This window comes from Schistocerca gregaria, chromosome 2 (genome assembly GCF_023897955.1).
Source record: "Schistocerca gregaria isolate iqSchGreg1 chromosome 2, iqSchGreg1.2, whole genome shotgun sequence".
In the NCBI taxonomy this organism is placed as follows: domain Eukaryota; kingdom Metazoa; phylum Arthropoda; class Insecta; order Orthoptera; family Acrididae; genus Schistocerca; species Schistocerca gregaria.
The window spans coordinates 75,250,598-75,265,695 of NC_064921.1; the positions used below are offsets into that span (position 1 = coordinate 75,250,598).

The 15,098-nt window shown below is 44.1% G+C and overlaps 1 protein-coding gene across 2 annotated transcripts in view; it reads right to left on the reverse strand.

Moving 5' to 3' along the window:
* LOC126336347 (gamma-tubulin complex component 5) overlaps nt 1–15,098 on the reverse strand; it is a 203,596-nt gene that overhangs the window by 68,188 nt on the left and 120,310 nt on the right. For both annotated transcript variants that reach the window (XM_049999922.1, XM_049999924.1), the window contains exon 15: nt 5,559–5,641. In XM_049999922.1, coding sequence (XP_049855879.1) covers nt 5,559–5,641 — 83 coding nt within the window. The remainder of the gene's footprint in view (nt 1–5,558; nt 5,642–15,098) is intronic.

A 15,098-nucleotide genomic window follows, 5' to 3' on the forward strand; every position in this document is an offset into this window, starting at 1 on the left:
CAACAATCATTCTTCCTTTGCGCCATTCACAAATGGAACAGGGAAGGAGAGATCAGTTAGCAGTACCACAAGTACGCTCCACCACACACCACAAGGCAGCTTGCAGAGTATTATTGTAAATGTAGATGTACTGGGCATCATTTTTTTCCCATGAATCTTTAGTATATTGTGGTTCAAATGGATGAACTTGGCCACAAATTCAGTATGGAATCTGATATGAATTCCACTGTTTCAATTTTAGCAATTTCAGCCATTTCTCAACACCTCTGACAATAATATCTATTACTTATGAGGGGGGAGTGGGGGTGGGGGTTATGATCCGCACCCAGTGCTGCAAACTGAGAGTTTAGTTGAAACACTGTAACCATGGCTGATCTTCTCAACCATCTCTATGATTTGAGTCAGAATCTGTAATTGGGTGCAACCAGTTCCCTCAATGGGTGCCACAAAAGCCTTTTCCACATGTTGAATGATGATGCCACACAGACACAAAGTGCACCTGGTGTTCCTTCCCATCGCTTTCCCTAAGCAGTATCATTCTTTGTCATACATTTCAAGTGCCCCCAATTAATAGACCCTGACCTTTTGCATTTGCCTCTCCTTGACAAAAGACACAGCCGGTTTCCCAAAAGGTGAAGTGAATCTCAATTACTCAGTTTTGCTTTCAGTAGAAGACAGTATATAGACTTGCTGGTTATTGGAATGAGTGCCACATCCTGAGCCCTACCACTGATGTGCCACTCACAGTCAGGTGAACAAGCGGCAATACATCCCAGTCTTCCTGAAGAGTTGGAGGAATCCACAGGAAAGAACAGTACTTGTATCTTCAGTATTTCTGACACACGTCTCTCGGGAGTGCTCTGAACAAACCTATCACAACAGTTTCCAATCGTTTGACGTTAGTCAGGATAATTTCCAACTGTTTATGAACATTAAGTAACTCAGCCTACGTTCGAGAACAGCATTCGTGTTGGGCTGCATTGTGACTGATGCTTAGTTTTACGGAACAGTACATAAATAACTTTAAAATAAGACTGCTGATTCTATTTTAATTTCTGGATTTGTTAAGCTAAAAGTTTTACTAATTCTATTTAAGAACTGAAGCAACTGTATACAAAACAAGATTTTTTATTAACAAAACAGGATAACCTGGTATGGAAGGTATGAACTTTCTGAAATTTGTTCTAATTTATAGGTACTAACAAACCACGAAAATAGTGTTAATTTCTGACACAGTCAACATACACTCCTGTTGAAAGGTAAAACCACACGTAAGATGATATGTTACTTCTATGTCCAACTAAATCACAAACACTAATTTACTATGAAATATGTTATGTACAAAGTACATAAATTCCGAGAATTCTCTTAACTTGTGTGTTTTCACGGGGATATACTCTGAAATTTGGGGTGAACAATACTGTGAATGAAGATACGACTACTAAATTCACAAGAAAAAGAAATGTGAAATGCAAATGATGTCACAGCATGAAACAAGATTTTTGCGCACACAATGTATTTTCCACAGCATGAAACAATATTTTTGCGGCACACGATGTATGAAAATGCACCATATATATGACACAAGTACTAGTTTTGATACATTAAAATGTTATGTAAGGTTTTTGGTGTACTTTTTTGAAAGAAATTTAACTGGCTCACGATTACACTTGGGTCAATAGAAATACCAGAAGTCAGCTTATACACATAAATGTAAATTAACATGCAAAATGCACTGGCTTTGTATTTAGCTGATTTTGTGGCATAATCTACACTAGCACGTCAAAGATAAACAATGCACCATTCCCATATCTCACAAAAACAAAAAAATGCTGAGCACAACAGAGCACATTTTCCACCTTGGGTAGCTAACAATGAACAAATACACTACTGCAAAAAATAAGATGAAAATTGTTGTCTGTACATTGTACTTTTGGACTCAATCATCGAGGAATCAACTGAAATATGACATATATGAAGATAGTAACTGTTCTCGAAAGAACAGATACTATTGATGACAGTACAGCTTTCCTAGAACAAATGATAATTAATTGAAACCCTCAGCTGCTGACGCATATTGTTGATATACCTCGATAGGGACAGCTAAAAACATGTGCCCCGACCAGGACTCAAACCCAGGATCTCCTGCTAACATGGCAGCTCCTCTATCCATCTGAGCCACCAAGGACACAGACGAATAGGGCGACTGCAGGGACTTATCCCTTGCACGCTTCCCGTGAGACCCACATTCTCAACTGTCCACAATCTACAAATGTAATGTACCTAATAGATATTTGCCCATCCACTCATTACTTGTGCACACTAAGGTGACTGTTCCCGTAAGAGTTCGGGCAACCTGTGCACATTCGCACACACTGAGGTCAATGGCTGGGTAGCCTTTAACTATATATATGAATATAGTAGCTGTTCTCCAAAGAACAGATACCATTGATGACCACGCTGCTTCTCTAGAATAAATGATAATCATGGGAAGCATGGAAGGGGTAAGTCCCTGCAGTTGCACTATTCACCTGTGTCCTTGATGACTCGGATGGATAGAGCGTATGCCATGTAAGCAGGAGATCCCGGGTTCAAGTCCCAGTTGAGGCACACATTTTCGGCTGTCCCCATCGAGGTATATCAACAATTCTTGTCGGCAGCTGAGGGCTTCAATTAATTATCATGAAATATGACAGTTCACGGATCTAGTCAATGTGGACCAATAACGGTCAATGAGTTCAGTGGCAATTCTGTAATGAGTGATGGCACCCTTATTTAGAAAGTGTAGCTCTTAGCAGAGAATGATGCTTTCAACAACTTGACCCCAGTGGTTAGTTGACAAGATCAATGTAGTGTATTATATGCACTGGGTACATTTGTGAGGGGGAGAGGGTTTGTGAACTCAGGTCAGAGATAGCTTCTCTATCCAGAGCTTCATTGTGTGTCAAATAACTGTAACATAATATACTGAAAGTTTTTAGTAAATGTCTGAAAAGCTGTTGCCATGAAAATGAAGAGTATGAGGAGTAGAGTGATATGTCATTCATGTAGGTCATTCACTCACTGTTGTCATCCATCTGATGGAGGCTGTTTAGCTTGAGGATGTCAGTTTAAAATATATCTCCTACAGACAAAAACGTAGAAGTCTTTCATGAGCTAACTTTTTCCAACTCTTAGAAATGTTCTGAACCCATTCATACAAAAGCTATAATTAATGAGCTATTTGCTTCTCCCAAACTCTTCTTCAAACAGAAGAAGCCAAAACGGAAAGGAAGAATTAAGCATTACACAAACAGACTTGACGTGCATCACCGAGTCTTCATAATTTGACACAAAATGCGACATATGATCTACTGTTTGACTGTTTTACTATTTTTTGTCTGTGCTTGCGTGTGGTTCTCTCTTTCTTACATGATGGGACCATTTTAGGATATGACGCGCATTTTTCTGCAGTTGTGTATTTTTCAACAGTATTGCTATTTTACACACATCAATAAATGTTTTGCATCACCTCAGTTCCGAGAGTTCCAGAACCTGTACAGAAAATTGGGATGAAGATCAACATAAACATCATTTCCACCCTTTTTATGCTCATGAAAACCACACATTGCATGTTGTACCACCATACATCATACTGCGAGGAGGTGGTTGTCCAGATTGCTGTACACACCGGTGCCTCTAATACCCAATAGCATGTCCTCTTGCATTGGTACATGCCTCTATTCGTCGTGGCATACTATCCACAAGTCCATCAGGCACTGTTGGTCCAGATTATTCCACTCCCCCAACAACGATTCAGTGTAGATCGCTCAGCATGGTTGGTGGGTCATGTCATCCATAAACAGCCCTTTTCTACCTATCCCAGGCATGTTCGATAAAATTCATGTCTGAAGAACATGCTGGTCACTCTAGTGAAGCAATGTCATTATCCTGAAAGAAGTCAGTCACAAGATGTGCATGATGGGGGCACGAATTGTCCTCCATGAAGACGAACGCCTCATCAATATGCTGCCGATATGGTTGCACTATCGGTCCGAGGATGGTATTCACATATCGTACAGCCATTACAGCGCTTTCCATGACCACCAGTGGCATACATCGGGCCCACATAATGCCACACCAAAACAGCAGGGAACCTTCACCTTCCTGCACTCGCTGGACAGTGTGTCAAGGCATTCAGCCTGACTGGGTTGCCTGCAAACACGACTCTGACGATTGTCTGGTTGAAGGCCTATTCAGTCAGGAGGTTTGACAGAGGGTATGGAAGAGGAAGGGGGGGGGGGGCACTGGGAAACAAGTGAAATAAAATGACTGGGTTCATTAGTGGAATGATGGCTGTGTAGTGCTGGAATGGGAACAGGGAAGGAGCTGGTTGGGTGAGAAAAATGTCTAGCAAAGGTTGAGGGCAGGAAGGTTATGGGAGTGTAGGATATATTGCAAGGAGACAAGCTGTTTGTCCGCATGGATGGTGAGAGACAAACTATGGCCAAGAAACAAGTTGACTACCTTGTTGCTGAGCACACTGCCCAACACGACATCCTTCATTTCAATGACTGCTTCACAGCCTGTGCCTTATGAATCTTTCCCATCAACAGCAGCTTTACTGAATTGCGCAGGTGGGAACTCTCCTTGCAATATATCCTACTTTCCTGTAATCCTCCCGGCCTCAATCTTTGTTACTCATTTTTGTCACCCATCCAGCCCCTTCCCTGTTGCCATTCCAGCACTACACAGCCACAATTCTGCCAATGCACCCATTCTCTTTACTTCTCTCCTTTTGTGCTGTCATATCATCCTTTCCATTCCAGTATTTCTTCTTTCATTAAAAAATGTATCCATAACTTTTTTCCATCTATTTATGTACTACTATCATTGTGTATCCAGCTTTCAATTTTTTTCCTTCCTTACCTTTTACTCAACTACATTTAACTACTTTACTCAAACAGCTTGACTGGCTCAGAGAACTTCTGCTTCATTTTACTCTTTCTCAAACTGTCAATGTAGCTCTGCTCCCAAGTGTCTCTTTATCCCCTTTCTCTCTTTTCAATTCCAAACAATTACATCACAATATGCATCTGTATTTGCACCTAGGTATACTTCCTGGCACATACTTTGGCTCTAAAACTTTACTCACCATGTAATCCAGTGCACATCCTACATATTTTCTGGAGCTTTACAAGTAAACCTTTTTCTCTTACAGTTTTGGAAAACGTTCATTACAACAAAGTACAATATACTGTATCACCCGTTTTCAGAAATGTTTATAGTAACGAAAGATTAAAAAGCAAATAAGACAGAAGAAACAGTTTGTTACAATTATTTGAAATAGAATGGAAAAATAAAAAACTTTACAGTCTAACCACTGACTAGTAAATACAGCACTCGTGTTGAAAAACAAAGAAGTATTTCCAAGACATCAGTACCATTTAATTTTTTGTCTTACTCTTACATAAATAGCAAATCCTTAAGTTGAGAATTATGCTTGGTGCAACATATCGTATTCATCAAATGCATAGCTCATTTACAGCAAATATTGTTTTCGTATTTATGATTTTTACCTCCAGAATAGCCCTTCTGATATTTTCGTATTCCTTTGGTTGTAAGCAGTGTGTGTAGACTTTTTGAACATAGGTGTTGTGAACTGAAACATCACAAAAGCATGTTAACTGCATACTAAATTCCAAATTCAATAAGAAACAAAACTTCTTATATCAGACATCTCGTTAATTTGCACATGCCAAATGCTTGGTTAAAAATCAACTTTAGGCCTTGATATAATGACAACAAAGGTAAAGCAAGAGCACCTATGATAAATTTAGAGAATGTATAAAAAAGAAATCACTAGAAGTAATAACACAAAGAAATATTACAAAAAAGGAAATTCAATAGTCAAGACAGCGTAAGAAGATCCCCGACAGCTCGTAGGGATGTTGCCAGGTTTCAACTGCGTAGCCCTAATGGCTGTAGGTGAAAACAGTAGCTATCTATAGAGCAGCAACAACACAGAGGCATTGTCACAGAGATGTTTACAACGTTGCATTATGTTAGTGGTTGGGGGAAGCTTGCAAAGCTGCCACACCCAGCTGACTGCTACTGTCAGAGATCAACTTATGCTGACTTAACTATAGGAAAGAAATAACAGAAGATATGGAAATAAAATCACTCATGTAGAACATGAACATGTTATAGATCAGTAAAATTGAATTAGTTTCACACAAATCTTCAGCGTATCATAGTAAAACAAAGTGTGGCTGTAAAATAAAGGTACTTTTACTGTGAAACATTTTATTTCAAAAACATACATATTTAGTTATTGACACCCTCAATATAACCCCTTTTTACCCCTACAATGATTCATGTGAATTTTGCATTGATGGCAATTATGATACCGAGTGCCACGAGATTCGAATCAGCGCCAGATGGCATGGACCTCAATTACAACTAGTCGCACCGTCGCACTGTAAACCGAGTGTGCGCGTGCTCCTGGCCCGCTTATAATGTGAGGGCCCCACAGTGGAGCACATGGTCCTAGTGGCCAATAGCGACATACCCTATCATGTATTTAAGCACCTGCCTCTCGCTCAGCAAGGCAGTCTGATATTCACATGAGTGTATCGACAAATCGCCTATTTGCTTTCCATGTACGAGTGGACATTGTTGATTCGTGAGGTTTTCGCTTTTGATCCCGTTGCTTCTTGCATGTTGTTCGTTTGGTCTTGCTCTGTCGTCTGTCGTATGTGTCCATCCTTTCCTGTTTGGCAGTTTGTTTGTTCGCAGGCTGCTCCTGTTAAGGTCCACCGCTCTCTCCTTCTCGGCAACCCCGCAACCATTCCGGCCGCGGTTACAACAGAAACAGTGTTGGAAGTCTTCCTGTGTGACCTCCTTGATGACACCTGCCACTTTTTCTTTCACTGCTTCATTGGACTGAAATCTTGTTCCTTTTAATGCAGATGCTGCTAGGTCAGGTGAACACAGTGGGTGCTGTTAACAATGGGATGCTGTTCTTCGCTAGAAACTTCTTAACAGACAATGCAGTACGATCAAGCATGTTGCCTTGGTGACCTGTTCTTCCACATTTCAGGTCTTTTTTCCTTATTTTTTTTCACAGAGTTGAGGAAGAACCTCAAGGTAGTAATGCTCATAAATAGTTTGACCTTCGGGAATGCAGAGAAGAGAGAATTTGATGAACGAAAAAAAAACAACCATCATCATTGGTTTACATTTTGAATGCGTAATAGGTGTAGTGATTGTATGTGTAAATATTAGTTATAAAATTAAGTAAAGACTTGGTGAAGGAAGTTACAGGGACTCAAGTACGCTAGCAGAGACACGGGAATGGAGCAGGACCGCGGAGAGGTAATCGGCTGATCGAGTATGCGAACCAAGCAGTCAGCAGTCTACTGGGGGCGTCGTCCGGAGGACATTGCCCGCCCCACTGGAAAGCAGGGCAGACGGATCAGGAGCCAGCATAAGTCACGTGTACGATACACGAGGGAACCTTCTAGCATTGAACCACAGAGGTCAGTCACTGTGCTACAAACGTCACACCGTCAGCAGGAACACGAAATAAATACCCCGGAAAGAGGCAGCTCCCTCTCGAAGGTTGCAGCTTCTTCTGAAGTCTGCTGGGAGTCTGCTCGAAGTCTGCTGGAAGTGCTGGTCAACTTATGGAGTACGCTTGTCATGTTCCGGAAGCCTTGTGACGTTTGCTGGGCGTGCTGATGTACTCCCGACGGTACGCATGAAGAAGAAGCGGCAGCTATGGAGGTCATAGGACAGCATCCAACCTGGTAGCAGTGTCTAGTTACCACGACTTACAAAGAAAGAAGAAGATGTCATCCCTTCGCCAGTAAGTCACAGAAGTCGAGTCTTCGTTCTGAGTCAAGTCATTAAAGTCGAAGTCTCACCTGTAGCAACAGAGGGAGACGTATAGTGAATAACCCGTGTGACGGGTTCGGACGAAGGGATGCAGCCGAACCAGTGAAGTCACCCAGGAATTGGGAAGAACTCCAGTTCAATGGGCGCCGCCCAGAGCCGCCGAATCTGAGAACACGGGTTCGCTCCTAGCACGGGGCAACTTTCGTCATCGCAGTGGCCGGACAGCTGCCCGGAATTGCAAGCCAGTACACTCGCCGGCACACAGTCTTGCCGCGTAAGCAGCGCTCGCCACGTGCGGCCGTCGTCAGCTGCTGTTTCTGGGGCATTCCTTGCAGTCTACATTAGCATCTCCTGCCGCCGCCAGCACAGAGGCCACTACGCTGTGTTGCTATGGAAGCACTGAACCAAGCGAGTAAAGTAAACCGGTTGAAGTCCAATGAATGCACTGTTGTCAAGGAAATGTTTGTCAATAAATAACGCTTGGAGTAAGGGATGTTTTATTGTACCTCATCCTCTGAGCCAAGGGAAGAACCCATGTAGCCCAGCTCTCCATGCCTGACAAATAATAAGAATAACAAGAAAGAAATAAAAAAGAGACTCCACAAATGTGTCATTCAAGCTATATTCATTTTTGATAAAGTTGAGCACTTCCAATGCATGGTTTGGCACTTAGTTTCTGAATCATAAGTGAAAGACCAAGATTTGTCACATGTTAGCACTCTTTCCATGACATTAGGATCATTTTCAATGGTATTCAGAATGTCAGTGCAATTATTATTATTATTATTATTTTTATTATTATTATTATTATTATTATTATTATTATTATTATTATTATTTGTGTGTGTGTTCAATCATGGGAATTTTCAGAATCTGTTTAGCACGAACTTTTCTCATGTTAAAACTGGTAATGCAAAATTTGCCTTACACATCCTTTGTCAATTCCTACAGTTTCAGCAATCAATTGAATACTCAACCAGGAGTCAGACTGAATCAGGTTACCTACTTTTTCGACATTTTCATCAGTTTCTGAAGTTGTGTAGCGTCCAAGGTGTGAGCATCTGCAACATCATCTTGGAAGCATTTTAACAACTCAAAAACTCACATACTTGATAAATGGTCTTCACCATGCGCTTCTTTTAGCAAAAAGATAGGTTTCAGTGGCAGTTTTTTTCAAGTTTCATATGAAACTTCATGACAATTCATTGCTCCATTTATTTTTCCAGCAAAACAAAATAACAGCCCTTACACAAATGAAGGCCACAGTCACAGCAATTTGTCTACAGACACTGGAGATGCCACATTCAACCGAGAAGACTTCATATTTCATAGCTAGTGGTTGTTCATCTTCGGTGCGCGCATACTTATTCCATGACAGCATCAACTCCTTATTTGATAGCCACATTTCTTAATGACATGGAAAATTTGATTATCTGCATTGTTAAAACACAGGATGCAATTTACTAGTGTTAATGTGTGCAGTTAAAAAAAAAATCATCATTAACAAGTAAGTCAATCAAATGTGACTAATGAAACTCATGAGCTTTAACTGGAATGAATTATTGTCAATAAATTATTCCATGAATAATTAATTATGGAAACATGGTTCTGCCACAAATAAATAAAAATTATTCTTACTTAACAGAAAATAGCAACAAGTTAAACTTCCTAGACATCACAATATGCAGACACAACAACCACATACACATGAAATTCACCACCATCAGTAGAATGATGCACAAAAATGCAAATCACCCCACAACACAGAAAGCAGCCAGCTTTTTTATAGAGGCTATAAAGAGTTGAATAAAATTATGGTCAATGAGGGCAACTACAAAAATGACCTAACAAAAATGACCTATAGGCACTCAAACCTATAGCTGTTCAAAATGGATGAAAAACAAACATGACAGACAAACCAAACCAAAAAATTAAAAATGAAAGAGAGACAAAATATACAGTAACAAACAGATCAGCATCAACACACACAGACAAACACAACACAAACACACACTATACATTTGGACAAGATGCACAGCAACAGCAGTCAACTGCACACACTCACCTACAGTAACAAAGTAACTATCAGCATTGACAACATATTCAGAAAAAATGAGGACTGAAGACAGCCTACAGAACAGACAAATCTATATAAAAGAAATTGAGAACAACCAACACGAACAATGACAAACACATCTTATCTGGAATAAATCATGCTTGTCAAGATTGCTGTGCGATTTTTATATTGGAAATTTCGATATTAGATAAACTGAACGCAGAACGCTGCTTAAAAGTAACAGCAATCATTCTATATTGGCGTTATGGACATTAACCACAGGCCAAGAGACATAAACACTAACCTAAAAATTCTGAAATATATCACCCCCCCCCCTGAAAAAAAACAGAAACTTATATAACTGAAAGTCCTACCAAACAGGCCGAGAAAGCCCAACAGTACCAACCGGCCGCCGGGTCTTTCTCAGCCCATAGGTGTCATTGGATGCAGATATGGAGGGGCATGTGATCAGCACACTGCTCTCCCGGCCGTATGTCAGTTTCTGAGACCGGATAGAGGAAAACTATCATAACAAAAAGCCATATTAGAAGGAAAAGAAATAACAAATGAATACACAATGCTATAATGGAACTCTTTCCTCGGCTTTACATTATTTTCTTCTTCGTGTAATTGATTTTCAGGCCCACTTACAATGTGACTCAATAAAAGAAATTTTTAAAAATGAAGAAAAATTAGAGCAACTGTTCACCCATTACTCCAACTTGACAACACAACCGTACAGACTGCTAAACATACGCACCCCTGGTTGCAGCAACATTGCCATTTATGAGTGATTGCTCCAATTGAAACAGCAGGGAATGAAAAGTCCGGGGAAAATGTGAGGGGTTAAGAAGTAGAGAAGAGGTAATTTGAGACATGACAGAAGGTTGCTCTCAGAGGTAACAGAAAAATGAAAAATGTGACATTTAAAAAAGGGGGTAGTGGGGAGGGGGGGAGGGGGAGGAGGAGGAGGTGGGGGAGGAGGAGGAGGTGGGGGGGAGGAGGAGGAGGTGGGGGGGAGGAGGAGGAGGTGGGGGGGAGGAGGAGGAGGAGGTGGGGGAGGAGGAGGAGGAGGTGGGGGAGGAGGAGGAGGAGGAGGTGGGGGAGGAGGAGGAGGAGGAGGTGGGGGAGGAGGAGGAGGAGGTGGAGGAGGAGGAGGAGGAGGTGGAGGAGGAGGAGGAGGAGGAGGTGGGGGAGGAGGAGGAGGAGGAGGAGGTGGGGGAGGAGGAGGAGGAGGAGGTGGGGGAGGAGGAGGAGGAGGAGGTGGGGGAGGAGGAGGAGGAGGAGGTGGGGGAGGAGGAGGAGGAGGAGGTGGGGGAGGAGGAGGAGGAGGAGGTGGGGGAGGAGGAGGAGGAGGTGGGGGGAGGAGGAGGTGGGGGGAGGAGGAGGAGGTGGGGGAGGAGGAGGAGGAGGTGGGGGAGGAGGAGGAGGTGGGGGAGGAGGAGGAGGAGGTGGGGGAGGAGGAGGAGGAAGTGGGGGAGGAGGAGGAAGTGGGGGAGGAAGTGGGGGAGGAGGAGGAAGTGGGGGAGGAAGTGGGAGGAGGAGGAGGAGGAAGTGGGGGGAGGAGGAGGAGGAAGTGGGGGGGAGGAGGAGGAGGAAGTGGGGGGGAGGAGGAGGAGGAAGTGGGGGGGAGGAGGAGGAGGAAGTGGGGGGAGGAGGTGGGGGGAGGAGGAAGAGGAAGTGGGGGAGGAGGAGGAGGAAGTGGGGGAGGAGGAGGAGGAAGTGGGGGAGGAGGAGGAGGAAGTGGGGGAGGAGGAGGAGGAAGTGGGGGAGGAGGAGGAGGAAGTGGGGGAGGAGGAGGAGGAAGTGGGGGAGGAGGAGGAGGAAGTGGGGGAAGAGGAGGAGGAAGTGGGGGAGGAGGAGGAGGAAGTGGGGGAGGAGGAGGAGGAAGTGGGGGAGGAGGAGGAGGAGGAGGAAGTGGGGGAGGAGGGGGAGGAGGAGGAAGTGGGGGCGAGGAAGTGGGAGGGGGGAGGAAGTGGGGGGAAGTGGGGAGGAGGAGGAAGTGGGGGGAGGAGGAGGAAGTGGGGGGAGGAGGAGGAAGTGGGGGGAGGAGGAGGAAGTGGGGGGAGGAGGAGGAAGTGGGGGGAGGAGGAGGAAGTGGGGGGAGGAGGAGGAAGTGGGGGGAGGAGGAGGAAGTGGGGGGGAGAAGGAGGAAGTGGGGGGGAGAAGGAGGAAGTGGGGGGGAGAAGGAGGAAGTGGGGGGGAGAAGGAGGAAGTGGGGGGGGAGAAGGAGGAAGTGGGGGGGAGAAGGAGGAAGTGGGGGGGAGAAGGAGGAAGTGGGGGGGAGAAGGAGGAAGTGGGGGGGAGAAGGAGGAAGTGGGGGGGAGAAGGAGGAAGTGGGGGGGAGAAGGAGGAAGTGGGGGGAGAAGGAGGAAGTGGGGGGAGAAGGAGGAAGTGGGGGGGCGAAGTAGGAAGTGGGGGGGCGAAGTAGGAAGTGGGGGGGCGAAGTAGGAAGTGGGGGGGCGAAGTAGGAAGTGGGGGGGCGAAGTAGGAAGTGGGGGGGAGAAGGAGGAAGTGGGGGGGAGAAGGAGGAAGTGGGGGGAGAAGGAGGAAGTGGGGGGGAGAATGAGGAAGTGGGGGGGGAGAATGAGAAAGTGGGGGGGGGAGAAGGAGGAAGTGGGGGGGAGAAGGAGGAAGTAGGGGGGGAGAAGGAGGAAGTAGGGGGGGAGAAGGAGGAAGTAGGGGGGGGAGAAGGAGGAAGTAGAGGGGGAGAAGGAGGAAGTGGGGGGGGAGAATGAGGAAGTGGGGGGGGAGAATGAGAAAGTGGGGGGGAGAAGGAGGAAGTGGGGGGGGAGAAGGAGGAAGTAGAGGGGGAGAAGGAGGAAGTGGAGGGGAGACAGAAGTGATTGAGAGTATTTGGGAGTTAAGTGGAAAAGTGCAAGGAGCAAGGTTATCAGAGTGTACAGGGGATAGCAGAAGTTTAGGGCAACGAGAGCATGAAAACGGAGGATAAGCTGGATGGGCAATTTCTACCAATTTAGTTCAGCAGGGATGGCACTTGGTTGAGGATCCCGTATGACACAGGTATTCAAACAACTAACAAAGTCATTAGTGCTGTTGTATGCCGCACCTTAAAGTTTGTCGTCAACCACAGTTTGTAAGAAATAGAGAATGAGGAAAGAAAGGAAAGGTATGAGTAGGAATTTGTAACTTAAAGCCACCCAGAGCATTAAAGTAATGTTGAAAATTTGTGCTAGATCGGAACTCAAACTCAGATTTATGAATTCTCATGAGTGGTTGCCTTAACCTCTTCAGGAATCCTTAACCAACTCAAATCTTCAACTTACTGCATGCTGCAATGCAGCAGCCCTTGTCTATTAACCCGTACTAACAAATTATTGATGCCTGTGCGAGTCTGGATGATACTATTGCATCTGCCAACAAATGTCAAGGGGCTTTTGCACTCTTTCAGAAATGTATATATTTGCGTCATGTCCATTCTGTCTGACAAGTCTGACAGTACAGACATCACTCAAACATATCCACTGCCTGACAGTGTGTTTATGCAGGTATGTAGGTTGGCAGCTGTCATTGTCACACAGGACACCACATTGGTAAGTAACATGGCTGCTTTCAAATGTGGTCCTGCCTGGAATAGAATCTGAATTGCCTGAAACAGGACTGCAGGAGGATGTAGTTAGTGAGTGAGTGTACAAAACAAGTGTTGCACCTGAGTTGTTCACTGTGATGACCAGAGTCGTGTAGGATACTGAACAGGTATGCATGGTGATGGGCTAGGATACTACACAGGCCGAGTAAAAATGCAATACTACGAGGGTCGGTCAAAAAGTAATGCCTCCCATTTTTTTTCTACTTAAAAAAATTAAGTTAAGTGAAAAATTTGAATTTGGCGCCATTCCTCAAACCTTCTTCTGCAATCCACTGCAGTAGTAACTTTCTGTGTCAACAGGTGGCAGCACAGCAGAAGTTTGTAAGATGGCCGACATCGATGTTCGTTTGAGACAGCGTTGTGTGATTGAATTCTTGAATGCAGAAGGTGAAACGCCCATACGCATTCATGAAAGACTGAAGAAGGTGTATGGTGTTGTGACAGTGGATGTCAGCACTGTTAGACGATGGATTCGTCGTTGTAAGGAAGCTGAAAAGAATAGCCTCCCAACACTTGCACTTGCACTTGCAGCGCTTCCGTTTGGAGGGAGATGAGTTTCTGAAAAAAATTGTGACCGGTGACGAAACATGGGTGCATTTTTTTGAACCCGAATCAAAGAGGCAGTCAATGGAGTGGCGTCACACAAGCTCGCCGAGGAAGAAAATCGGCAGGGAAAGTTATGGCAACAGTTTTCTGGGATACAGAGGGTGTGATTCTGGTTGATTTTTTGGAGCAGGGATGCACAATAAATTCTGTTCAATACGTCACAACCCTCAAAAAACTTAAAGCACGTGTTCAGCGAGTTCGCCCAACAAAATCAATGGCAGATGTTCTTCTTTTGCATGACAATGCAAGACCACACACCAGTCATCACACCTTTGACGAGATTGTCAAAATTGGATGGGAAGTTTTGCCTCATCCCCCATACAGCCCTGACCTGGCACCATCAGACTTCCATCTGTTCGGGCCACTAAAAGCAGCTCATCGTGGGATTCATTTGAAGATGAGGAGGCCGTCAAAACATCCGTGCGTCAATGGCTTAGGAAGCAGAGCTGTGATTTTTACCGTGCTGGGATACATGCCCTTGTTCAAAGATGGACCAAAACTGTAGAGATGGGCGGAGATTACATTGAAAAATGACAAAATGATCCTCAATGTTGTGGTTTTCAACCTATGTAATTGCATTTAAATTTCCTGACAATTAAACGTAGAAAAAAAAATAGGAGGCATTACTTTTTGACTGACCCTCGTACTTTTGGCGACAAGGGTAGGATTTCAGATATGGCACTATGGTAGGTAGCCAAAGCTCTGGCAATGTATGTAGTTAAGATGGCGAAATTTTGGATGATATTGTATAGTGAAAGAAATGTTCATCAGTGACTGTTTCAAAGTGACAAGCGGTTTGTTGGTTTCACAGCAAGAGATAAGAAAGAAAATTAATTTATGATCTAACTGGGGAGTATATTGTGATTCTTCAGTTTTTTTCTCAGTGTGTACTGTTTGGCCAAGAACTTTTTCTTCATAGACAGTATACTGTCTCTTTATAAAGGTGTT